At 35.8% G+C, this 25,777-nt stretch overlaps 1 protein-coding gene across 1 annotated transcript in view; it reads left to right on the top strand.

Moving 5' to 3' along the window:
- Nucleotides 1-992: 992 nt before the first annotated feature.
- LOC149534254 (ATP synthase subunit B) overlaps nt 993-25,777 on the top strand; it is a 207,022-nt gene continuing 182,237 nt past the window's right edge. The window contains exons 1-3 of the mRNA XM_089803181.1: nt 993-1,252; nt 9,687-9,755; nt 9,986-10,034. Of these exons, the coding sequence (XP_089659307.1) occupies nt 1,133-1,252; nt 9,687-9,755; nt 9,986-10,034 (238 nt within the window). The 5' untranslated portion in view covers nt 993-1,132. The remainder of the gene's footprint in view (nt 1,253-9,686; nt 9,756-9,985; nt 10,035-25,777) is intronic.

The raw sequence follows: 25,777 nt of genomic DNA, 5'->3' as shown, positions 1-25,777 counted from the left end.
GGTTATACATCGACAAGCTAGAATAATGTTTAGACAAAAACAATGGAGATGGGGTTCATAGAGCTAATTATGTGATAAAGTTACTCCTATATGTGGATGACCTCATTTTAATTGCTAAAATTGTCGAGGGTTTGACAGAACACTTGAATGTGCTTAATAACTTTTGTCAGTTGGTTGGGATGCAAGTGAACACTAGCAAAACCAAAGTGATGATTCTTTCTTTGAAAAGAAATAAGAAGCAACAAAACAATTTCCTTTTTGATGACGACCCTTTGGAGACTATGCAGGAGTACAAGTATCCTGGAATTGACTTCAATAACAAACTCAACTAGGAAACCTACAGAGCAAAAATAATTCAGGGAGGATGGAAAGCATTATATTCTTTACAAAACAAATGTAGGAATGCATAATTATGGGACTGGAAAACCAAAAAGATACTCTTCGGTTTGTTGGTTACCTCGGTGATCCTTTATGGATGTGAGATTTGGGGCAACAATTTGTTAGATAAAAAATGGAGACAAATAGAAAGAATCCAAAAACCTTTAATCATGTGTAATCTCAAAATTAAAACTATCGTTATTTACAAGATCTTGTTGGTGGAAACATGCACTTTTCTGTTAGAGGTTGCTGCAATGGTTTGATTATTATGTTATTTAAAAAAAACTCAAAGATTGGAAAATCAATGATGGCTTAAATTAATCATAGAAGAAAGACTTGACAAAAAGAAAAAACATGTAGCTGAAATAAAATGGTCAATGGATGGAAAAGTGGAGTATTAATAGGTAAGAATGTCTAGATAACAATAAGATAAGGGAATAAAAAAACATGTGCAATTTGAATTCTATATTTGAGGAAATACACTTAGACAGGACAACAAATTTAATTTCATCTTAGAAGAATAGATCTAAAGAAGCTGTTTCAAAACACTAAAGGTCCTCTCTCTCTTGTGGTGTGCTTTTCTAGGTGGTCCCTTAGGCTGCTTTATTAAAATCATTCATTCATTTACAAGTATGCTCTCCAATGAAGCCTCGTCTCTGACTCTTTGGTCGCACGTCGAGTGCTATAGATCTTTGCTACTTCTCACGAAGGTAGGCTGGCCTAACCGTTCAGTAGCAGATCAGGAGTTTGAAAAATGGAAGCTCTTCAACGGCTAGAAAGGGATAATGCAATATTGGGCTTAATGCACAAGCATTCAATATCAGGGCCAGATGCAGCCTCAGATCGGTTTCTTGCACAATTCATGCTTTTCATGGTAGCATTTGCTTCGTTCTCCTTCTGATTTGATCCTTGAATTTGATTCACATTTGATTTTCTTTTTTCTTTATTAAGAAGACGCTAGACGCTGAGAGCTTTTAGACAAGAAAGTATTTGCTATCGTATGGTTGTTTCCTTTGAGTGTTGTTCAAACCTAAGTATTTTCTTTTAAAAACCAGTTTTGCTATCGTATGTTTGTTTCCTTTGAGTGGGGTTCGAACCTGAGTATTTTCTTTTAAAAACCAAATTTCTTCCCATTTATCGTAGTGAGTGTCACGAGCTAAATTGGTATCTTACTTGGTGGTGACCTGAGCAACAAGGTTTTATAACTATAGAATTGATTTTCTAGTCATTCTTAGGTGATGCCAGCAAGAGACGGCATGAATGGGCTAAAGGACTGCAGGAGATTTTTCAGAAGCACGAGACTTAGGGCGAGATTTCAGACTCCCTGTAGATGTCTTTCTTGCCATTTCATGTACCTGGAATGACTTACCATCTTGATATGTGTACCAGGTATCAGGGACATATTTCCGAGATTCGAATTCTGTTCTGATTGCACAGGCGTACTTTGTGTTTAGACCTAGACTTGGCAAAAAACCAGGGGAGGTCATAACATATCAACAATTTATCTATTTTGATATTTTTCCTTCATAGGTAAACGAGGGGTTTGATTAGAAATCCCCAACTGAAAACACGAAAGGTTACATAAAATTGTTCCTCTCGTCCGCAACCTAGACACACTTTTGGAAAGCCACCCTGATCAACGAGAAATGGCAATGAGAGTTACATTGGAAAATAATTGCCATCATACTCCAAAAATTGCATATGTTAGTATTACTCAAATTCGGCCACCCTAGAATTTCACATGAGAAGTCCTGATCAATACTAATCAAAACTAGATTATCATTCAGAGGGCATCTTACCCAAAATTGAAATAATTACAAGTAAGAGGCATGATCAAACTAAAAATCAAGTCAGGGATCTAGTCATTAGCGGGGAAGAAGGACCTGCTTCTCTTTCTGTAGCAGATGGATCACCCACAGCAGCACTGAGATTTCCATCCAATATAACATCGGTTCTCATTCCCCAGAAACATCTTGCAGCCACTATTACTTGACTGTGCCCTTGGTGCCCACTACCATGCACAGCAAGAGAGAACATTCAAAGCATGAGAGCTTTTTCTTACCTGCCTTAGCCTGGAAATTGATTTGTCTCTTGTTTCACTCTATGAGATCCCATTGGATGGCTAGAATATAAACCATCTTAGGCTGGTGTCCCATGGGCACCTGCTTGCTTAAAAATAGAGCGGGTGCCGCTGAGCTTTTTTAGGAACATTTAAAGGGGAGCGGTCCCATGGGCATTACATATAAATCTGCTTAAAAAAATTAGCTCCTAAATTGAAGGAAATATTCAAAATATAAATTTTTGCTTTTAGAATTTTTGGCAGCATGGTTTCAATTTGGAGGGAAATGAAAGGTAAGCTCTTGCCAAGTGGCAGAATTCTTCCCTAAATAGTAGGGGCTATTTCCAGCTCCCCCCCCCCTTTTGCATCCGCTCAACTAAAAAGTAAGGGCTCCTAGTTAATAGGAAAAGATTCCAAATTAAGCTTTAGCCCCCCCAAAATATTATCATGGGACCTCCAGCTCCTTAAATATAGAGCCCAAGCCCCCCCCATGGGACCCCAGGGTTAGCTGCCAATCCTGTACTCAAACCAATTGTCTACAATTCTTCTATAGTTTCTATAGGGCATGAGGAACTTCATGATGTTGGGAAGACCCTTGTGGCCTCCTTGTAGAATCACAAAGGATAACCACAAGACTTCCATCTTGCTGCACTTTGATAATCAAAACTAAATCTGGTGTACTATTTGTATAGGGATTCACTCAAAAAGTAGGCAAGGGAATGTGACTGCTAGCCTATGGTTGCCATTTTCCTCAATCACAATATCATGGCCTCCATTACACTTAAAGAATTTTATGTATTTTGAGTATAGAGTTTCAAACCCATGCCTCATGGATAACAGTCAATTTCATTTTGATGCCTTAGAGCTATACACTTGGTTGTTAGTGGTAGTCAGTCTTTAATTAAATAATATTCTTCTTAAAATAGGCTTCTAGGAGAATAATATTAATTAATTGATTATTAATTCCCTTGCTTTAACTGATAGACAGGAATATGATAAGTTATTAATTTTTTTTTTCTAGTTTGAAGGGACATTGCAATGCAAAACATAACCAATTTTTGATTTGGATACTTTCTCAAAGATGCACATTTGACTTCATATCTTAGCTTTTTTCTTTGAGTTTGAACACAACTTCAGTTTCTCCTCATAGAGTTGCATGGTCGGTGTTTAGACTTGGCGAAAATCTTGGAAGGCAACCTACCTTTCTTCACTTAGATGGATCACTTCAAGAGCTCTTTTCCATGATTTTGTGGACATTTATGAAAGAGTAAAGACAGGATGACAAAACAAATTGGACAAGACCTGATCATGAGTTGCACTTGGGAAAACAATAGATGTTAGCTTTAAATTTGACACTTCTGAAAGTTTTGTATGGGGACAATGTGTGCTAGTGGACAGAGATCAGGAGGGAGATAGAATGTCACAAAATATGCAGGGAGTAGTTTGAAGAGAACAAAAGAACCTTCAGATTTGCATTGTAAAGAGGATGGGAAAGGATTTTGGAAACTATGGCATCAATGAAGGATCTATAATGGAAGAAAACTATGGCAAATGGAAAGGAAGTGGAGAGCTATGGAGATGGAATGAGGAGGGAGGAAGAATCCTTCTAAAGATGCTATGGCTTGAGTCCAAATGATAAAGAGAGCTTCACTTCTTAAATCTGTAATGTTGAAGCTTGCTGTCTTGTAACCATGGTATCTCCTTTTAAAAATTTAATATGAATCAAAACATGTGTTAAGAAAGATGATCAAGAGTGTGAGAGATTCAAATGTTAGTCGAAATTAGGTTTATATGTGGATTCTGTATGAATGATTATTAGCAAATGTAGCAGAAGTCAGGGTTAAAATAGTTGTTGGGACCAAAATATAAATTTGAACATAGACATGAGTATCAGTGGAATTGGTGTCCTTAGAAGAACATAGCTCCAGATTCAAGTGATAGTTAGAGGGGAGGATTCTAATACTTTTCATTCCATTTATGCTATTTGTGGTTGGTAATTAGGCTTGAAAAATGTGCTAACTGATGCTAAAATAAGACTAGGTGAAGTGCTAAAATGAGTGCAGAATTGTAGATGAGAATCATAAAAAACACAATTTATTTCTGACACAATGCCATCAAAATATTTTAGTGCTTCCCTCAAGAGGATTTTATCATGACCTGATGCTGGCTTTTGAAATTCAGATTGAGCCTTTGTCTTTACTTTGAAAATTATATATCTTGTTATTGTTTGTGAAGCATAGGCAACATTTAGTTGGAATTTGGTGCAGGGAGATTATAGTTTGAATTAGAAATGTTTTCTTTGATCCCAAGTTCATCTCTAGTGGCCTTTGTTTCTTCAGCTGTTTGATTTTGACTTCATTGTGTCCCTCTGAGGCCAAAGTATGAAAAAGTTTTTTGAGTTATTTTCTCTAGGTTTGTGGAGCTTGTCCTTCGCATATATATGCCCTTTGGAAGTTGTCCTTAATTTGTGAGGGTTTTCATTTGTAATCTGACATATTTTTTGGGAAGGGTAACTGATTGTTGTTAAAATTCTGGAGAGGATGTGGCTACTAACTTCTTTGGCTAGTAGCTATGTTTGTATGGTTGTGGAGTAAACAAATCTTAGTTGGATGACCTTATTCAAGACAACCTATGGGGAAATGTTAAGTTACCGATTCTGGTTCTGATGCTGATGCGGGTGTGGGGTGCTGATGCATGGATTTTTTTTTTTTGGAATTTTGGATACGTTTGGGTGTGTCCGTATCTAAGTTGTCAACTATAATTTATGACAATGTATGCAAAGAAATACAAGAAATATCAAATGTAAAATAATAAACCATTCATTGAATTATTATAATTTATCATAATCAAATTGAAATACGTTACAATAGTAATCAAAACATCAAGATTCCAATGTAGTTTGAATTACAAAATCAAAACATAGTTCATGGTTCAAAACTTCAATGTTGATCAATCAAGAGTCAATGCTCAAGATTCACAAATCACATTCAGTCATTCAGAATCATAAGGATTCTCAAAAAAATCCACATTCTCATTATCTCCTCCTGCTGCAGCAACACTTGCAAATTCATTTGAAGCATGCATGGTTCCAATTGTGCTAGATGCACATGCTATGATGTTATCAACATCATCATCCGGCATTACAGTAAGATCTTGAAGTGTTGCATCCAAGTCTGCAGATTTAGGGGCTACATCCCAAAGCTTGGTTGACCCTTCCTTGAATCCATCCTCCTTACGTGACAAAAGATGCAAGTTGGTATGTATATAAACCAAGTTCTCAACTTTATTTGAGCCCAACTGGTTGCACTTCACTAAATGGATATAGGAGTATGTACTCCAATTCCGTTCAGCAGCAGAAGAACTTGCAACCTGAATAGTGTTCCTAAAATTTTAAAAACACATTAGAGAATTTTAAACACTAAAGTGTAGAATACATTTGCTAGAAATAAATAAATAAATAAATAAATGAAAACTTACTTGTGAGAGGATCTTGATTGCAAGACGCTGTAGATGCTTGAATGGTTGACCATACATGTACCACCATGTGATACCTCCCATCTCATTTTGGTCCTTTATTGCATATGGAGTAAGTTTTGATCCTAAAGGAAATAAGCCAAATTCTTGCCTCACCTTTCTGTGCATTTCCTCCTCTGGGAAGAGTCTTGCAAATGCAGTGTAGCACCTAGTAGCAACTTCTTCATCCGCATATGGTGCAATTCTATCCGGCATAGCAAGTATTTCTTGGCTATAGTACCTTGGAGATAAGGCATATGCAAGGAGGTGCAATGGGGTAGTCAATCTCTCCCAACGATGATGAATGATATCCTCCACCTTTTTGCACAAGGCTTCACATTCTATGGGGTTAGTCTCATGTGCTTGTATGAAAAGCTTTACCTTTTCTACCATGGTGTCCATGTCATCGTACACATCCCCCAAGCAAGGTGCATCTGTATTGGCAAAGCGTAGCATAGTCATGATAGGCTCGGTGAAATCTAACACAAATTGCACACGAGCCCACCAGTGCTCATCCAAGATCGTACTCCAGACCTTCAAGGCTCTCTCTGAATTTGAAGCCTTCCATATGGCCCATTGGTGACAAATAACCATTTGGCCCATGCTGATTTCACGTTGAGGAGTCATTTCAGAACAATAGTATGAGATGCAAATCTAGTCTCAGCTACCTATAAGCAAGTTGACAATATGACATCAAATATAAAACGAAGTTATAAACAAGAAAATTTGATATTGAACATGAATATAAAACTTATTCAAAATAAATAAATAAATGAAACTAAATAATTACAATTTTAAATCTACCTTCAACAACTCCAGCTTGGAGAATGATCTAAATATAGATTGTGACATGTGGTCGTTTGTCACAAACATTTGTATCTCCTCTCCCTCTTGGTATATTTGCTTCACTTAATCTATTTGGGTGCCAATTTGTTGCATGACCAAGTTGAGAGAGTGTACGGTGCATGGTGTCCAAAAAATATGGCCATATTGAGACTCAACCAAAGCATCTGCACCCCTATAGTTCGTGGCATTATTTGTAACCACCTGGACCACATTCTCACTACCCACCATCTCTATTGCCTCAATGAGAATTCTAGAAATGAATTGTGAATCCTTAACTTGTCCTTCACAATCAATAGCCCTCAAAAACATTGCCCCTTTGGGAGACACTGCAATCACATTTATCAATGGTCGATTTCTTGTGTCTTTCCATCCATTAGATACTATTGTTATGCCGGAAGTTTTCCAAGATGTCCTAATTGGTTGAAAAGCTTTGTCTACAGAAATCTTTTCTTTTTGCAAAAGAGTAGTACACACCTTTTCATACCCGGGGCTAATGTAATCAACTGGTGCTTTAAGGATGGCTGCAACATTTCCCTCCAATATGGCAATCTTACCAAATTGAAAGGAAGACCATTGGCATAAAGACAACGTGCAATTGCTTCATCAACAATCTCTCTTGCCTCCATTTTGAATGCTTGATCCAACGGACCTCTTTTGTGGGTAATGACTTCTACTTCATCATCATCCTTTGCCACTTCCAAGAATGGATGTTTGGAGGATGTAACATGATCAGGGGGCACATTCACTTTGCTCTTTGTAGATGCAGATTTGTAAAAACTTGTTTTTGATTTGCTCACTAAACGATTAACAGTCTCTTGTTCTTTTATGAATCCGGCTAATTGTGCATCATTTAACCTTTTTCCATCTTTACTTCTTTTGCACAATGCTATTCCTTTGCCAGTAGGGCCCATAAAATGAGCTTTGACTCGAGAATATGAGCTGTTGAATGGTTTATTATGACATATATTGCATCTCCAAATGTATGACCCACCTCCAGAAACTTGTGATAATCTTGTGGTGTGTCTCCATAATGGAGATGCCACATCAATATTGAAGTTATCACTTCGTTCTTGCCCTGCTGGTGAACTTTGACTATTAGTAGTGGCCATTCTTGCACAATAGAAACTATAAATCTAATAAGAAAATAGAAAAAAACAACTTAGAAATGTTTAAAAAAACTGACTCCTTCATTTCTTTAAAAAAAACAAAAAACAAAATTTCTTGAAAGATTTCTCCTAAAACTTGAAAAATTCATGAAGAACTAAAAAAAATACTAAAAAAACTCATGAAATGGATTGGATGCTTACTTTAGATGCTTATTCGTCCTTTGTGGAAGCTCAATAGACACCCTAGGAATGATCCTCTTCAAAACAATGACCTTGCTTTCGGAATTTCTTAATGGAGACGAAATGATAAGAGAGCCTAGCTGAAAACAAAATGGGAAGAATGGGCAATGAATGGCCTCTTTAAGGGCCGTTTTAGGGCTTTAAGGCAAATAGAAGGGAAAAAACAATAGAAAACTATTTTAAACACGTTATTTGAGTCACTTAAGTGAATGGGTGGTGAAAAAAGCCGGACGCTCATGGGATGCGTCCAGATGCTCTTCGGAGCACCCCGCACACATCCGCAAGCCAGGTTTATGCTTCCTGGAAGCATCCGTCACGCATCCTAACGCATCGGCACATCCTCGCGCATCCGCATCCGCACCAGGGGCAAATCCAGATGCATCAGTAACTAAGGGGAAATGTTATACTATTATAGCCTATTAACTGCTCCAATTCAATTCCTCGCACATCTATGATACAATGGTTGGGCAATGACATGTCTAGCAATGCTGACACAGATCCTTGCATAATTGGGAATACTAGAGGATCTTTATTGGATAAGGCAGCAGTCATGTACTTCCTTATTACTCAATGTTTTCTTTAATTGTATTCTTGCTAATGTTCATAACTTCATATGGAAGCAAGTGTAACCCAACTCACACTGAAACTGTGCTCAAAAGATCTGTTGCATTTAAGGTAGGAAATCTATACTTGATTAATAAACCTATTTTTTTCACAAACCAAGGGCCTCTTTTAGGAATTAATTCATTTTCCCTTTCGATGGAGAAGATAGTCATGAAGCTTTCTTTCCAACTACAAGAATTTCTATAAATCAATAAAGATTTTTAGTCTTATTACATCCATATTTTCAAAGACCTTGGAAAACATCCTATGATTTTCTAGGTACAGAATATTCCTTGAGTGGTCAGAGACTACTTTGTGTTCATTCATGGAAAGTTTCAGCTTTGTCATGGTTTATATAATTAGTTAAATCCATTTTCCTGTTTGGTGGGGAAAGAAGCCTTGATAATCTTCTTGTCAATCTGTAGCAGAATGAATTATAGCAAATCGTCCGTGCAAATCTTTTCTATATTATTTGATATAGGTAATTTGAAATTGCAATTTGGTTTTGTTTGGAGTGCTTTGTGAGGAGACCATCTTGCTTCTTTGACGAGGCAGATCTTTGCTCCAATCAGCCTAGGGGTGATTTTTTAGGGTGGGGGTAGATGGCTAGTTCAAAGGTGGAGGTTGCGCGGACCTTGAATATGCTAGGTTGTGGAGTCTTTGTAATTGATATGGTCAATTAGGCCATTGTATATTTGAAGTGCAATGTTGGTCTGAAAAGAAAGATTCTTCTTCCTATGGCAAGTGAATGCTTACTCTCTATCCAATTTGACATATTGTTTCTTTAGAAACATGATGAAAGCTTCTTAATCTTGATGTAGACATATTTCACATCTCTTTACGTTCATATTGACACATTCCTAGATGTTTTTTAAAACATTTTGTTATGCACATGCATGAATGGTACATATTAATCATTTGGCCTTTTTTTCTGGATGAAGGTCCAATCATGTAATAATCCAACTGAAATGAGGGGCAGGTGCAGCCTGTTAGCTGAGCAATTACCGAAGGTTTGATGTACTGCTTTGTATTTTAGTTTCTTATGTCATGCTTTGTTCCACAGCCTCACACTTTTTTGAATTTTGAGAGATACTTAGGATAAGCTAATTTGTGAATTAATTTCAAGCATTTAGCCATTTGATCATATGAATTATCAGCAGAGATTGTAACTTTTGATTCAAGTATGATATTGAGACAAGCAAATAGAACTGGCTATAATATGCACTCTTATTTTTGCTAGATGTCAAAGACTCTTCTGGAAGAGGCAGTGTGCTGGAAAACGAAACAAGGTAAAGTCTTAGTATCTTTATCCCAAATAGAATGTTAATATTGCCTCTCTAGCAGAGTGTGATTATTGCTTTGTTTGTATTGGTATTCAATAGTTTGACTTTGCAGTTTGCATTGATATGCTTGTTAAATACTTAGAGAGAAAAATATAAATATTCACTTCCCCTACAAATAAGCACACTTCAATGCGATGTTGGGAAATTCAAATCGTACATATTTTACTTGCAGGAGCAATTGTGTAAGAGGTCATGCTATTGAAGTATATCAGATAAGTCATGTAATATTATGGTCATTTAAGTAATATACGCTCAAGTCTCATCCATGTCTTGATAACTGAGTGACAATCTCAAGCCCTTGTGTAATAACATGGATGCTATGCGATTGATTAAATTCATATCGATGAGCCACTTCTCTATGATTGATAATACCCAAATTAATCATTTATGATAGCTACTCATATTTGTAATTTTCTCAAAGTAGTTATGAAGGAATTCATTGGTTGATTGATCACTATTTCAAGTGCATCATCTATTTCAAGTGCATCATTTTAGTAGCAGAAAACTTGGTTATAAATAAGCAATTGGTCGACATGATATCTAGATGCTAGTAGCTTTTTCTAGATATTTGATACTTCCACAAGCTTGCTTATCATTTTGAAGCATGAAGTTAACTTTTATGACAGATTTCCCTTCATGGAAGAAGTCATTTCTTAGGGTTTTGAATCTTTATTCAATTCCTTTTTGTCTAGTGCTACCTGCTAGATTTTTCATAGGAACCAATGAACAATCCCTCACACGTTGTAGGATAGTAAATTAGTGCTAGCTATGTGTCTGTACAATTTAAAGTAAAATATCTGGCTTCAATGATCATGCTATGGGTTAATGTAGTATTAGTTGACATTTTAGATCATTAGAACTTCCACAAGAATTCGTACATGGTTGCTTGCACATTTAGCATTTATTTCTTATTTTTTCTTCCTCCAAACATGACATAGAGCATCCAGCATCGATCATCATCTGACTTATGTTCCTCGAAGTGTAACCATTCTAGGTTAGTATTGGTTGGGTCCATTGCAATGCAACAAAATTCTAATTGGAAGCAAGCTTGCCTTTTATATTGGTGATCTAAGTTGTCTGAAATCTATTTAACACTTATGAAATAAAAATGATAGACTGTATACTGATATGAAATAGTCAAATGCCTAAAAAGAGGGTGACTGCTATTTTAAATTATTAGTATATTATTTTCATTTTGTATTGAAAAGAGGAAATCAAAAGGATGACAAAATGTATGATGTTTCAGACTTCGCACTGTTCAGTAGCAACAGGAATACCATATAGGGTCACAAAATATAAGACCATGCGGGGTCACAACATAAGGAATACTACACAAGGTCTTGGAACATGTTTACATACAGATTTCTGCTCAAGTTTAAGAACTATCAAAATAAAACTATCATTGTTTCTCCTACTACATCAATCTTAGTATCTCTACACATATAATGGACTGAAGTAGGGAGACTGTCAAAGCTTCCTACTATCACTATATTTATCTAAATCTTTTCAGCCAATAGGCGGATTGATGTCTAAAATGTTGTAATTGGATCTCACAACCTGCACTGTGAAGTCTTCTTCTTTGTTGATGTGGAAGCTTGGACCTTTCTGGAATCCCAGATTGTAATGTTCCAAAGGTAGAAATTGCTCCCGTTTGGGACTGGTTCTCCAGACCGTACTACTAGCTGCCATACATGGCATGTAGATTCTCCCCTTCATACAGTAGAATCACTGCCCACATACTTCCATTGGTTACCTTCTTCGCACATTCCTGATCTTCAGTGCAGTCCTTCCTTCCTTCCCTCCATAAGTCCCCCGATGGTATCCGTCTTAGGTTGCAAATTTTAATTAGATATTTATTAACACAGTGCAAGATCTAGAAATATTTATTGATTTTGGAATTTGGGCCCCGAGTAGAATATGGTTAGGAGTGACTCCCACTGAAACTACAGATGTCAAGTAAGGGAGTTCGTTCACTTCCGAAATGGTAGACAAGCTGAACTCGAACAAAAACTTGCAAATACATAGAAGATACAAGATTCACCATTTTAAATAACTATTTAAAATTCATTGTAAATAATCCAAGGTAGAAAAATGATGGGAGTAAACAATAACAAAACATTATGCAATCAAGTCAGTATCGAGTAAATGGGCGACATAACACTAAGTACATCGAAGGGAGACATCATCGCTGAAAAGAGGAGATATGTCCTGATGGAGCATGTTATTTTAAAGACATTCTTGATGTTTGTTTGAGTGCGATACACTGTACAACCATTAATTTTCAGGAGTGCAATATCCAGGACAAGAACGTGATACATAGGGGCAATCAAATAAAGATGAGTTGATAAACAGAAATAAAATATTAGTGCAGTGACGGTTTTAGAAAAGATTGTTAGACGATAAAGATGTACATTCATACTAAAGTAAAAACCCGATGTTTACACATTGATGACAATGCATATTCACTTTGACCAGTGGCAATAGAGATAAAGACCATATGCTTATATGATGCTGAAGATTTATGATAGCATGAAACCAATTCCTTGTATATGCTGTGATATTAAAATGTCATCACCGACAATCTCAAAAATATGAAGTCTGACATACGAATGATTAAAGTTATTGGAGGCTCATGTTTAGAGCTACAATTATGATAAAAGAAAATTATTTAAATGGAAGGGTGCGATTATGGTTGAAAAGAAAATGTTATTTAATTTTAAAGAGATAACCTTTCATTTTGAAAAGGCACGCACCCCATTGGTGAGGGTATAAATGAAGGTTATTTAAAAAGAAGAGGAGTGAGCGGTGAAGGAAGAAAAAATATAGAGATAGATAAGAATAAGGAATAGATGTTTTTTGCAGTTTTTGGTAGGTAGGATAGTGCAATTGAAGCACAAATTTATTGTGCTCATTTTCAAAATTACTGCAAGAACCCTATTTTTCTTATTCATCTTCAAAATTGAAGTTTATGTATTTAGTTTAGATCAATCCCTGTGATTTTTGATTTTAAAATCAATTGCTACTAACACTGAAGAAGTTAATTGCAATGCATGTCTTTAATCATCAAAATTTGCATATGAAATGTTGTCTAATTGGTTTTCCCAAAGAATTAAATTCAACTAGACTAGGGTTTGTGTTGCCAATTGAATCTTCAGTCTATAAAGTAGTGGATGGTATAGAATTGTCTCTCAAGGTTATATATAAGAATTTGGATAAAGTTTGACTCTATTTACCCAAGGTTGGATATGGCACTAGTCTACAATTTATTTTGTGAAATTGGGTCAATGCTTGAGGCCTTGAAGTTCAATATTCTGCCATATCCATAACTCATAAATGCTATTGCTTTCATTTAAATAATATTCATAACACAAGTAAATATCTTAAAGCATTCATATAACTTTTATTTTGATCAAGTTTAAGGACTTTGCCAACTTAAGAACTCACAAAGTTTAAATTCTCTATAGAAAAGCTTTGGACCAAGTGATTAGGGTTTAAAGTGAAGGTTTACCCACCTAGCTTTAGCGAAGCCTAAAGTGCAGGGGAATTGAATCAGGAGGTTATTTCCGTTCATTGGCCAAAATTGATTGAGTAATCCTATTAGAGAATTGGCAAAACTCTTGGATTTCCAATATGTTGTTTTCGCAACCAACATCTAGTAATGGCCAAGAAACAAGAATATTTAGTCAACTATCCACCACCACAAATATATAGTCTTTCCTTGTACTTGTAGAAGTCCTGTGATGAAATCCATTGATCTAGCTTCCCACTTTTGCTTTGGAATGCGTAGTGGTTGTAGAAGATTTGAAGGAAAGGTGCATCCTGATTTTTTTGCTGACATATCGAACATTCACGAACATGTTGTAGCACATCATCCTTAAATTCCCTCCAGGAAAAACTCTCCCTTGCTTGTAAGTTTTGAAGAAAATTGGATGTTTCGCAAGAGGAGTGTCACGTGATACTGTCGTAAAATTGTGCTTCAACCTAGATTCACGCACAAGGTAGATTCTTTTCTTGTAGTATATCACATCTCTATCATCTTGCACTCTTCTATCCACTAAATCACAAGTAGAGGAATTCTTAGTATACTCAAATAACAATTGAGATATCTAATTAGTGGAAATCACTGTAAGTGAGCAAAGAGTAGATCTCCTAGAAATAGCGTGAACAACTACTTTCTTTTTCCCTTTGATATATTCTACATCAAAATCATTTTCTTGAATTTTACTTACCCTTTTGTTGATGTTTATTGAGATCCTTCTTCTCTAAGGACTTCAAACTATTATTATTAGTTCTGAAAATAAATTTTGCACTTGCCAAATATTGTTTGAATTTGGCTACAACATGCATTATAGCCAACATCTCTTTATCATACGTGGAATACAACTTTTCTGCATCTCTGTGCTTTTCACTTCCAAATGAAATGGGATGCCTATTTTGCATTAGCACTACTCCAATCTCTTGTCCAAAAGAATCCCATTCTACAATAAAAGGCTTTGTAAATACTAGACATGCGCATGACATTTTTGAGCCTATCAAATGTATCCTGTGCCTTCGGAGACCACTAGTAAGCCCCTTTCTTAGTAAGGTTGTTCAATGGTAAAAATCTCACACAAACCTTCGGTAATAGCAACATAAACCTAAAAGGCCTCAAAGTCAAATATATTCTTGGGGGCGGCTAACTCATGATTGCCTATAATTTCTCTTGATGAATCTCTGCTCCTTTCTGCTCCCAAATGAAATGGGATGCTTATTTTGCGTTAACACTACTCCAATCTCTTGTCCAAAAGAATCCCATTTTACAATAAAAGGCTTTGTAAAAGTGGGAGTGCTAATACGAGACATTCGCTCATGACATTTTTGAGCCTATCAAATGTATCCTGTGCCTTCGAAGACCACTGGTAAGCCCCTTTCTTAGTAAGATTGTTCAATGGAGAAGCTAACTGGTAAAAATCTCACACAAACCTTTGGTAATAGCAACATAAACCCAAAAAGCCTCAATGTCAAATATATTCTTGGGGGCGGCTAACTCATGATTACCTATATTTTCTCTTGATGAACCTTGGCTCCTTCAATTACAATCACATGTCCCACGTACAAAATTTCAAACATTCCAAACTCACTTTTGCAAACAAAGAAATCTCACACAAACCTGTGGTAATAACAACATAAACCCAAAAAGCCTCAAAGTCAAATATATTCTTGGGGATGGCTAACTCATGATTACCTATATTTTCTCAATGAACCTTGGCTCTTTCAATTACAATCACATGTCTGAATTACAAAATTTCAAACATTCCAAACTCACACTTTGAAGCTTTTGCAAACAAAGAATGCTTCGCTAACAATATCTAAGTGCTGCAAATGTTCATCCAAGTTCTATTGTATATTAGTACATCATCAAAGAACACCAAGACAAACTTCCTTAACTTTTCATGAAAGATATGGTTCATGCAAGATTTCAAAGTTGTTGGTGCATTTGTTAGTCCAAAGGGCATATCAAGGAATTCAAAGTGTCCATAGTGACAATGGAATGCTGTTTTCTGAATGTCTTCTTCCCTTACAATTATTTGATGATAACTATATTGTAAGTCAATCTTAGAAATTAGAATTGAACCATGCAGTTCATCTATCCTAGGTATGGGACATCTATTCTTTATAATCCTTTTATTCAATGCCTTGTAATCAATACACATTCATAATGTATCATCTTTCTTCTTGATCAGCACTATAAAAGAAGCAAAAGGGCTAGAACTTGGGCACATGTGTTCCATTTTCAGCAACTCCTGGATTGTTTTTTCAATTTCCTCGTTGAAATGATGAAGATGCTTATAAGGTGTTGTGACAACTGGTTTTGAACCTTCTTCTAACTCAATCACATGTTCAAACCTTCTATCAGGTGGACTTCCAGCAGGAATATACCCAAACGTTGCACCATATTTATATAACATAGATTGGATATTGACATGGTAAGAGGGTTCATTATTTGTTGACTTATTGGACAATGGAAATAAAGCAATGGATGAGTAGGAGATTTTCCACAAGAAGTCAAATTTTGATATTGCTATCAAGATTTAATTGTGTACTTTTGGAGTCAAACTCGTTGACCCATGTTTCATAAGTAGTGATTCATACGAATCTATCTTCCATGAGAATATTGAACACTTAGCACTCATTGGATCTAGGTGATGCTCACAGAGGTGAAGCATGGAGACTTCTTGAGAGGTCACCCATCTCAATACTACTTTAGCTTGAGCATGCTTAACTGTGGAGTTTCCTCCATGGTTAAATTCACTCTGCTTGCAACTGCATTTGCAAAACCTTCACCAAGGGTTGTGCCTTATGAACCATTCATTAGAAAGCCCCTTAAGTTCATCAATTGATAAGTAGTACATATTTTTCACAACAAGTCAAATTGTGATATTGCTTTCAGGATTTAGCTGTTTAGTTTTTGAGTCAAACTCATCAACCCATGTTTCATGAGTAGTGATTCACACGAATCCATCTCTCATGAGAATAAATGGAACACTTAGCACTCATTGGATTCAGGTGATTCTCATAGAGGTGAAGCACTGGGACTTCCTCGGAGGTCATCCATCCCAGTACTACTCCAGCTTGAGTGTGCTTAACTATGGAGTTTCTTCCATGGTTAAACTCGCTTTGTTTGCAACCCCATTTGCAAAACCTTTACCAAGTGTTTAGCCTTATGAACCATTCATTAGAAAGCCCCTTAAGCTCATCAATTTATAATTAGGAGATATTTTCCACAACAGTTCAAATTCTAACATTGCTGTCAGGATTTGATTCTATAGTTTTTGTCTCAAACTCATTTACCCATGTTTCATGAGTAGTGATTCATACGAATCTATCTCTCATGAGAATAAATGGAACACTTAGCTTAAGGGGCTTTCTAATGAATGGTTCATAAGGCACAACACTTGGTGAAACTCAATCAAATGGAACTTGCCCTTTCCCATGCAATAACTTATCACCCACAACTCCTTATAAAAGAAGCACAGTTTTTTCCGTCTTAGTTCATTTTTGGATTCCTTTTTAGCTTGTGTAGGCATGATCTTTTGCTAATTGAAGGTCATATTTCTTTGCTAATTAAATTTTTTCTTATTGGTTTTCAATGAGGTGAAATCTCTATTCTGTTACTGGCAAGAGTCTAACATTCAAATCATAAGCTAGCCCAATAGTGTTGAAGTATAACATTAGTTAGAGTGATATACTCATTACATTAAGTATTTGTATTCATGATTTATATGAATATTGTTTTATGTCTCATATTGATAAGAATATGTGTGTGTGTGTGTGTATTTATTTATAAATGCCTTAACTAATCGAGCTCTTATAATCAGAAGAGACTATTATGGTATGAAGTTCCTGAATGTAATTGTTTTACCACCTCATGATTGTCGATTGAGAAGCAAACTAATTCTATTTGCTTATACACTGATGGTGATCAAGTAGGGACATGACCCTACATGGCCTTTGGCCAAGTAGAGTCATGTCTCTACGGGACATGACTTTGTTGTAGCTTCTGTCAAATTGATTTTATCATGAGATACCTCGTTAATGGTAAATTATCTTTAAGATAAATATTTTATATATAATATATATTATATATGTAATATAATATATATTATATATATTATGCATTATATATATAATATATACTCTATATATTATGCATTATATATTATTATATAATAATATAATAATATATTACATATATGGTTAATATATTAATATTATTTATATGCTTAAAGGTGAGCTATACATATAGTTATTTATTAACTAAATGATGATTAACTATAGGGACATGTCTTTTGAAGAGACATGTCTCTTCTCATACTTATGTGAGATCCAAATCTGCGTTTTAAAATCATCAATAAAAATGGCCATGATTATACATTTGCAGAAATGTTCTTAGTTACTTTAACATGTTATCAGAGCCAACTACAAATGCATCAAAGATCGATTGTAATACAAAATTTTGCATATTGAATGTGTATATATCGTTGGCCATGTTCATATCCTGGTGCTAATTTTGTGATGTTGGCTATTCTTTTTAAAGGGTTCATTGACTATTGGAGAGCGCATTAAATTAAAAATATTCCCACCGTTTTTGTTTTTGTCTTTGACTAAATTATCAGCAGTGACTAAATTATCAAGCTACAGTCCCGATCCAATGGAAGAATAAAGGATACGATACACTTTGTGTAGCATGAAAGCATAAGGCACCATGTTGAACAGGTGTGTAATGGCAAAGATGTCTGCGTGTTGCATTGTGAAGTTTTTGTTTTGACTATAAAATGAAAATGAATAAAATAGCAAAATTGAAAGTTTTTTTAATTGGTCGAACCCCAAAAGATCTTCTATTACATCCATGGTTTGGAGAACATTTTTCTACCGATTGGATAGGAAGGAGCTCATAGGATTAGAGAGAGAAAGACACTTGGACAAGGGTCTAAAACTACCACCTTATGCATGCCAAATAATTCAAACACTATAAGGTTACATATACTATAATATTTGAACGACAAAGTGGTTTCAAACAACACATCTCCGCATTGGTTGTGATTACATTACAAGGTAATTGCATAATAATGACCCCCCATGATCGACGTGCAAAGTGAAATACAAAGAAAACACGGTTATGACAAACAACTAAGAGCATGAGATACTTAATATAAAGGAACGAATCACCACGTATGAATAATGGATCACCATGCTGCCGGAAGGATTTATGAAGTGACACACATTCTTACTATTCATCATACTGAGAGAAGACTTTATCCACATAAATTAAGGCTTAAGGAGATCGAAGGAGAGTTGGCGAAGATGATGAAGGTGCATACCAATAGCATATGATAACCCCTCAAAGGTCTACATTGTCGGATAAATCAAAGTAGCAGATTGTGAGTTAGTGGTCACTCACATTGACTAGAAACGCAATCCATGGAGATCGCAAGTAGAAGGTAAAGTAGAAATGCAATCCACAGAGATCGCAAGTAGAAGGTAAAGGAGCCGCATGGAAAGGGCATCACATCCAACACGGTAAATTCATTAAATCCCAAGGCAATCAGAAATAAGGCAAATGGTAGAAGATTTATTCAAATAAGAGGATGGTGAGGAAGCGTAGACCCCACGCCTTGGGTTAGGGTATGGTAAGATAAAATTATTGAGTATATTTTGAATAATGTATTATTGCATATTGTAAATATTTGGTTATGATTATTTGAATATGAACATTTGAATATAATATTTAAATATAAGGACATATGAATATTTAAATATTATTTGAATGTCATAACAATAGTATACAAATTTATAAAATTGACAATTATAATGTGAATCATGACAATAATGAGATTTTTTGTTGTTAGTATTATTCTTATTTATACTATAAGAGTTATGTATCTTGATCTTTTCCTTTGAGAATGTTCTTGCAAGAGAGATTGAGATTAAGAGGGAGCTGAACATTTGACATCTTATCAGCTGCAACCTTGGAAGAGAGGGAGCAGATAGAGTATATGGTTTTGTCAACCTTCAGTGATCTCGATCATATTGATTCAGAGGGAGTAAACCATGTTGTGATAGAATCTTCAATGATCGATAAATTGTAACAATCAAGAGGACTATAATTCATGCAACTATGTGTTCTTAATGGGCCTATCCCTTGTGTACATTATATAAAAGTGATGAGTTCATTTGAATTATCTACGATAAATGATAAATCATACTTGACATATGACTTGTAGAGTCATTCAAGTGGCACAATCATACTCAATCAAGATATTGGTGTATTCTGGACGAGTTTGTGTTCGTTTCTACTATTAAGCTAAATGAATGTTTAGATGTTCAATGGATAAAAAGAGCAAGTTGGAGCTTAGAAAGAAGTTATCATATTTGATACAAAACAATATAAGAATATGTGGGAATTTTATATTGTGGGGGAATAATAGTCAACGTTACATTCCCACTTGAACCTTCATTAGAAGGGAGATGTTCTATTCTCAAATAATCTAAGAAGACAATTTTTGAATCTTCATGTGCAGATAAGTATTCTTATCTTTTGCATTTATCTGATTTGTAGTCTCTCTCTTATTGGTATTTCTATACATACTATAAGGGTTATTTACCTTGATCTTTTCCTTTATGTTTGAGGATGCTCTTATAGGAAAAAAAAGTTGGTACTTTACACATCCTACTAGATATTGGGCAGATTCAACCTAATGATAGTAACTCCAAAGATCTTGATGATCAAGATGGATAAAATAAGGCTCTCATCTTTGATGATTGAGATTATGAGATTCTTCTACATTAAGAGGGAGTATGGCACTTCGTCAAAGGCAATGCAGGAGTTTAGAAGATTTATACTTAGAGGGAGAGCTTAGAAGATTTATACTCAGAGGGAGTCTAGAAATACACGTGGGTGATTGCATGATGTTGATGGGCCTACTCTTACGTATATCATGAGGGAGTGATGAGTTCAACAGGCATCCTTGGGTAAAGAGAGTTTCTGAGGAAGTAACTAGAGGACCTGACTTCCCAGGATCGATGTTCAGAGGGAGAAATTTTGATATGCAATCCTTTGTGGATGATATATTCTATATGAGGAGAAGTTCTAAGAGAAATTCTTTATAATGTGCTCTCCTTTATGAGAGAGAAATATGAGGTGAAAACCCTTTGTACCACCCTATGACTGGGTTCATGGTGGTTACTATTTCACATATGATATGTAATGAAAGGTGGCGATCTTTCATTGACATATATAAACAGAAGGTAACCATTATAAGATGATGATCTTATAAATGTTAGACCTGTTATCATGGTTCTTTGGGCTAGATTTTGCTAGACATCATGATAACGAACAGACAGAAGGTAATCTTTGTAAGGTGACGATCTTGCAAATGATAGGCCTATTATTATGATAGTTTTGTTCCAAATACGCCAAAAGTCAGTGATAACAAAAGAATTATGATTACTCTAGATACTGTTTGAGACAATTAGAGATCATTATATATGTTATGATAGTGTTCATGACGTTGTGATTGTAGTTAGTTGACAAGTCACTATTTTAGAGTGTTAAAGTTAGATAATATGTTGTGTATAGATATCCTTGATACTGATATCTCACAAAATGTTTTTGTCACTTCTCCCTTGCTAAGAGGGAGTGTTGAAGTATAGCATCAGTTGAAGTGATATACTCATTACATTGAGTATTTGTGTTCATGATTTATATGAACATTGTTTTATGTATATATGTCTATTTATTTATAAATGACTTAACTAATCGGGCTCTTATAATCAGAAGAGACTATTATGTTAGGAAGTTCCTGAATGTAATTGTTTTACCACCTCATGATTGTCGATTGAGAAGCAAACTAATTGTATTTGCTTATACACCGACGGTGATCAAGTAGGAACATGGCCCTATGTGGCCTTTGGCCAAGTAGAGTCATGTCTCTACGGGACATGACTTTGTTGTAGCTTTTGTCAAATTGATTTTATCATGAGATACCTCGTTGATGGTAAATTATCTTTAGGATAAATATCTTATATATAATATATATTATATATAAGATACATATATAATATATATTATATATATGTAATATAATATATATTATTATGCATTATATATAATCATATAATAATATATTACATATATGGTTAATATATTAATATTAATATATATGCTTAAAGGTGAGTTAAATGATGATTAACTACAGGGACATGTCTCTTGAAGAGACATGTCTCCTCTCATATTTATATGAGATTGAAATCTGAATTTTAAAATCATCAATATCAATGGCCATGATTATACATTTGTAGAAACAATCTTAGTTACTTTAACAAATAGCATCATCCAGTGAACTAGGCCCATGGGACTTAACCAATTCCTTCAACTTATCACTTAAACCTTCCTTAAAGAGCATGACAACTCTTTCTGTGGCATATTAGGAACTATTAATTTTTTTCTGAAACTCATTGACATAAGTTTCCAACTATCCAATCTGTTTTTGTTTGGCTTATTCTCTCTAATTGATTTCTATATCTTTTCTATCAAAGCAAGTGACAAGCCTTTTACCAAATTCGTCATATGAGTGAATCATGGCATGATCTTAGGCAACTAATCCATGTTGCCACCAATCGTATGCTACTATGCCCTTGGTTTCGTTGAAGGTTGGTATTGTTATTTTGTTTAAAAAATCTCTATACTCCACATGTTGAGTACCTTCCCTAATTGGACCCCTACGCCTCCTGTCTTGCCTTTCTAGATGATTTCTTGCCTTTCTAGATGATTTCTTGCCTTGTCTTCAAGCTGATTCATGAATTGATTTAGATTTATTAGTTATCTTACACCAACAGGTAATTGCATGTTTTCATCTTGAGCTGCAATAATATCTTCTTTGATGTGAGTTTCTTCCTCCCCTACCCCTAGTATTGAGTCCGTTTCAATCTGATGAGATAGAAAAGTGGGACATAGCGGTTGATCAGACTTGGCATCCATGTCCTCACAATGTTCGAAGCTGCTCTATCTTGATTTTCATGCTCGGTTTCACTTCGGCTATGACAACTATTGGACCTTTGCCCTTAGAATCTGAAGATGAATTTCCCTTGTCCTTATAAGCATTAGGCAGTGGAACATTGTGTTTCTTCATGATGTGCTTCAACTCATCAATCTCCTTATGATAACATTGATGTTCATCATGACCCATCTTTTTACAATAAACACACTTTTTCTTCTCTTGATTAGTGTCTCCCTTTTTGTTGGTATTCGAGGAAGACTTGCCTTGTTGATTTGATGTTGGTGTTGTCTTTTCTGTATCCTCTTGTTTGTTGCTCTTCCACTTCTTCTTCTTGCCCTTTCCTTTGTTTGAACTTTGACCAATTGAATTTTGAGAACCCTCATTATTAGCCACCAATGCCTTAGATTTAGAGGACTTGAGAATTCCCATTGATTGCAACTTCTTTTCTTCATCGTCTAACAATTGAGCATAATCATCAAAAGTGACTTTCTTATTGGTAGCCCCTAATATAGTCTTTGTGGTGTTGTAAGAAGAAACAAAGGTGGAGCACTCAAATAGCAGCTTATTATGAATGAGATAGATCAACCTGTCATCTTTAATAAGACTACCACAATCGTCAAGCTTTGTTCTTAATTCATTCACCTTAATGATGAAATCCTGTATAGAATCAAATGTCTTAGGATCTAGGGAGACAAGCTGATCTTCAATTTTATAAACATCCTCCTCAATAACTTTACCATATAGGTTTTTGAGGGCATCCCAAGCTTCCTTGGATGTATTATGCTTCTGAATTTGATAGAGGATCTTGTCTTCAACCCCCATCATAATATCACCTAGGGCTTTCCTATCTGCCTGTAGATACTTGATCACGTGTTGGTTTAGGAAGGGTACCATCTACATATTGAGAAACTTCATTATGTATTAATTGACACCACATTTTAATAGACCATGTAGCTTAGTTATGTGGTGTTAATTTTGGGAACTTAAGATTTCCCATGATGCAAGAAATGAAAGAAAACAACAGGAAAAGAGGAACACAACACCAATAGACACCCCCCCTGTTCACTCAATCAAACACCCCCCGCCCCCAAATAAAAGATTTTGGCACTTTATACTTAGTGCGTTTATAATAGCCACTTGCCAATTTTGGCCTTAGTGGTCTTTTGATTTGCTGTTTACAACCTCCTTTTGGAGTCCAAATTTGAAACTAAGCAATGTACAACAATTTTGAAGCAATACAATGCAAAGGACCTAATTCTGAAAGTGATATTTTTGTTTACACAAGTCTATAATTTGATTGCAGATTTGGAAAGTAGATGAAAAATTATGCACTTTCAAAAAAAAATGGAACCTGATTTGGAGTCCAGATGAGCCCGTATGGAGCAATTGAAGTTGCAAATGCAAGATTGGACAGGTACAGTCACCAAAAATTGCAATTTCTTACAAATTCGTGCACCAAAACCAGAAAATAACTGCACCACTGAAAAGTTTAGGAAATTCTACCCAAAATAAAAAAAATTGCACTTGATTTGGAGCTTGGATGATTGAGATAAGGCCTCCCAAAGTTGGACTATCAAATCAAAAATGAATATGGAGAGGGGTTTGATCAACAAAGCACGATGTTAAATTTGATGTCCAAACGACCCTCCCAACAGTTCAATATGGCCTTCGGATGACGGTTAGACAACTGTCAATTTTAATCCTGTGGAATGATGACGTCAACAAAAATTGGCCCCCTGGTTGATGTCACTGTTGACGTTAGCAGTGTACAGATTGTATGGACGCTATCGACGTGGCAAGGTACGAATCCAATGTGGCAGGATGATGACGTGGATTTGGCTAAGTTGTCTTTGTCCATGTGGAGGAGTATAGCGTCACAGTTGGTTGCCCGCGTGGCAGGGTGACTCTGTAGCTAAGATGTCTGGTGAAACAAGCGACGTGTCTATTCGTGGAGCAAGGTTACTTAGCACCGCATGGCGCAGACGGGACCGCATGGCGGTCGTGGATCTGCGTTCGCGAGGGGGGATCTGGGCAGCACCGACGTCGATGTCGACACTGGAAAAGGGTGCTCGTCTGGCGAGTGTTATCACCGGTGGAGGGTAGAATGGCCGGTAGTGGGATATGATTTGTCCCACATTCACTGTGCAACTTGTTGTAGGGAATAAAAGAAATAGCCCCTGGTGTTTAAAACAAAGGCCGTTGGGTATGAAATGTGTAGTCGCCAATGTGGGTTAAGGCCACTTTTTGTGAGGAACTTGCCGAAATGTGTTAAAAAGCTGCCGGAATTTGTGATAAAGGCCGCTGATTAATGGAACTGCCAGTAAATTGAAGGAATAAGCTAGAATTCTTAGAATATTCCACTTGCGGGGGCCGGGATTTCACCACTTAGTTCTCGTAAATTTTTTTTCTCTACAGGCCCTACTAGCCTTAAAAAAATTCCGAAAATAATCTGAAAAATATAGAATAATTGCAGAGAAAATTAAATACAGATATGAAACAAAAGAAATGTGCAGATCTAATGGATCAGACTAGATTTGCAAATCGGGCCTTCGTGTGCCAGTTTGCAAATTTTTTTTGCCTCAAATTCAACTATTGCCCATTATAGGCGAATTTATAGTCAATTTTCACCAAATCGATGCTCCGGACGCAATGGTGAGGTCCGCTTTGGTTCTAGATGCTCCCAATATTTGCAGATACTTTGGATTTGAGTCAAGGTGTCCTCAAAGAGGTGAAGCAAGAACGGTCTCCAATGGCTATGAAATAACGCTTCTATGGCTCTGATACCATGTAAGAATTTGCCTTAGGGCAAAATTCACCCAAGACCAAGAAGCACAATCACTAGCACAAATAGACCAACAAAGTATGATCAGAATAACAATATGATATTCAATTCAATGTATAGTACACTAGAAGTGCCTGTATATAAAGGCCTCTATGACGCATCTAGAATGTCTTGGAGTTAGCCATATGATAAGCTCCACAACTAAGCACATGCCACCAAGAATGGGTTATCCTCTATTAAGCACAACAGTTAGTGCAATGATGAGAGGATAAGCCTACAAAAGTGTGTCACACAAATTTATGTTGTAGACACCATGTGCTATTTGAGAGTGCGAACAACTGTGTTGTCTACATGATGACTCAGTTGTA

The sequence above is a fragment of the Cupressus sempervirens genome, chromosome 10 (genome assembly GCF_028749045.1).
Source record: "Cupressus sempervirens isolate cs-2001-9-10 chromosome 10, ASM2874904v1, whole genome shotgun sequence".
In the NCBI taxonomy this organism is placed as follows: Eukaryota; Viridiplantae; Streptophyta; class Pinopsida; order Cupressales; family Cupressaceae; genus Cupressus; species Cupressus sempervirens.
This window is presented reverse-complemented; position numbering and strand designations above follow the sequence as displayed.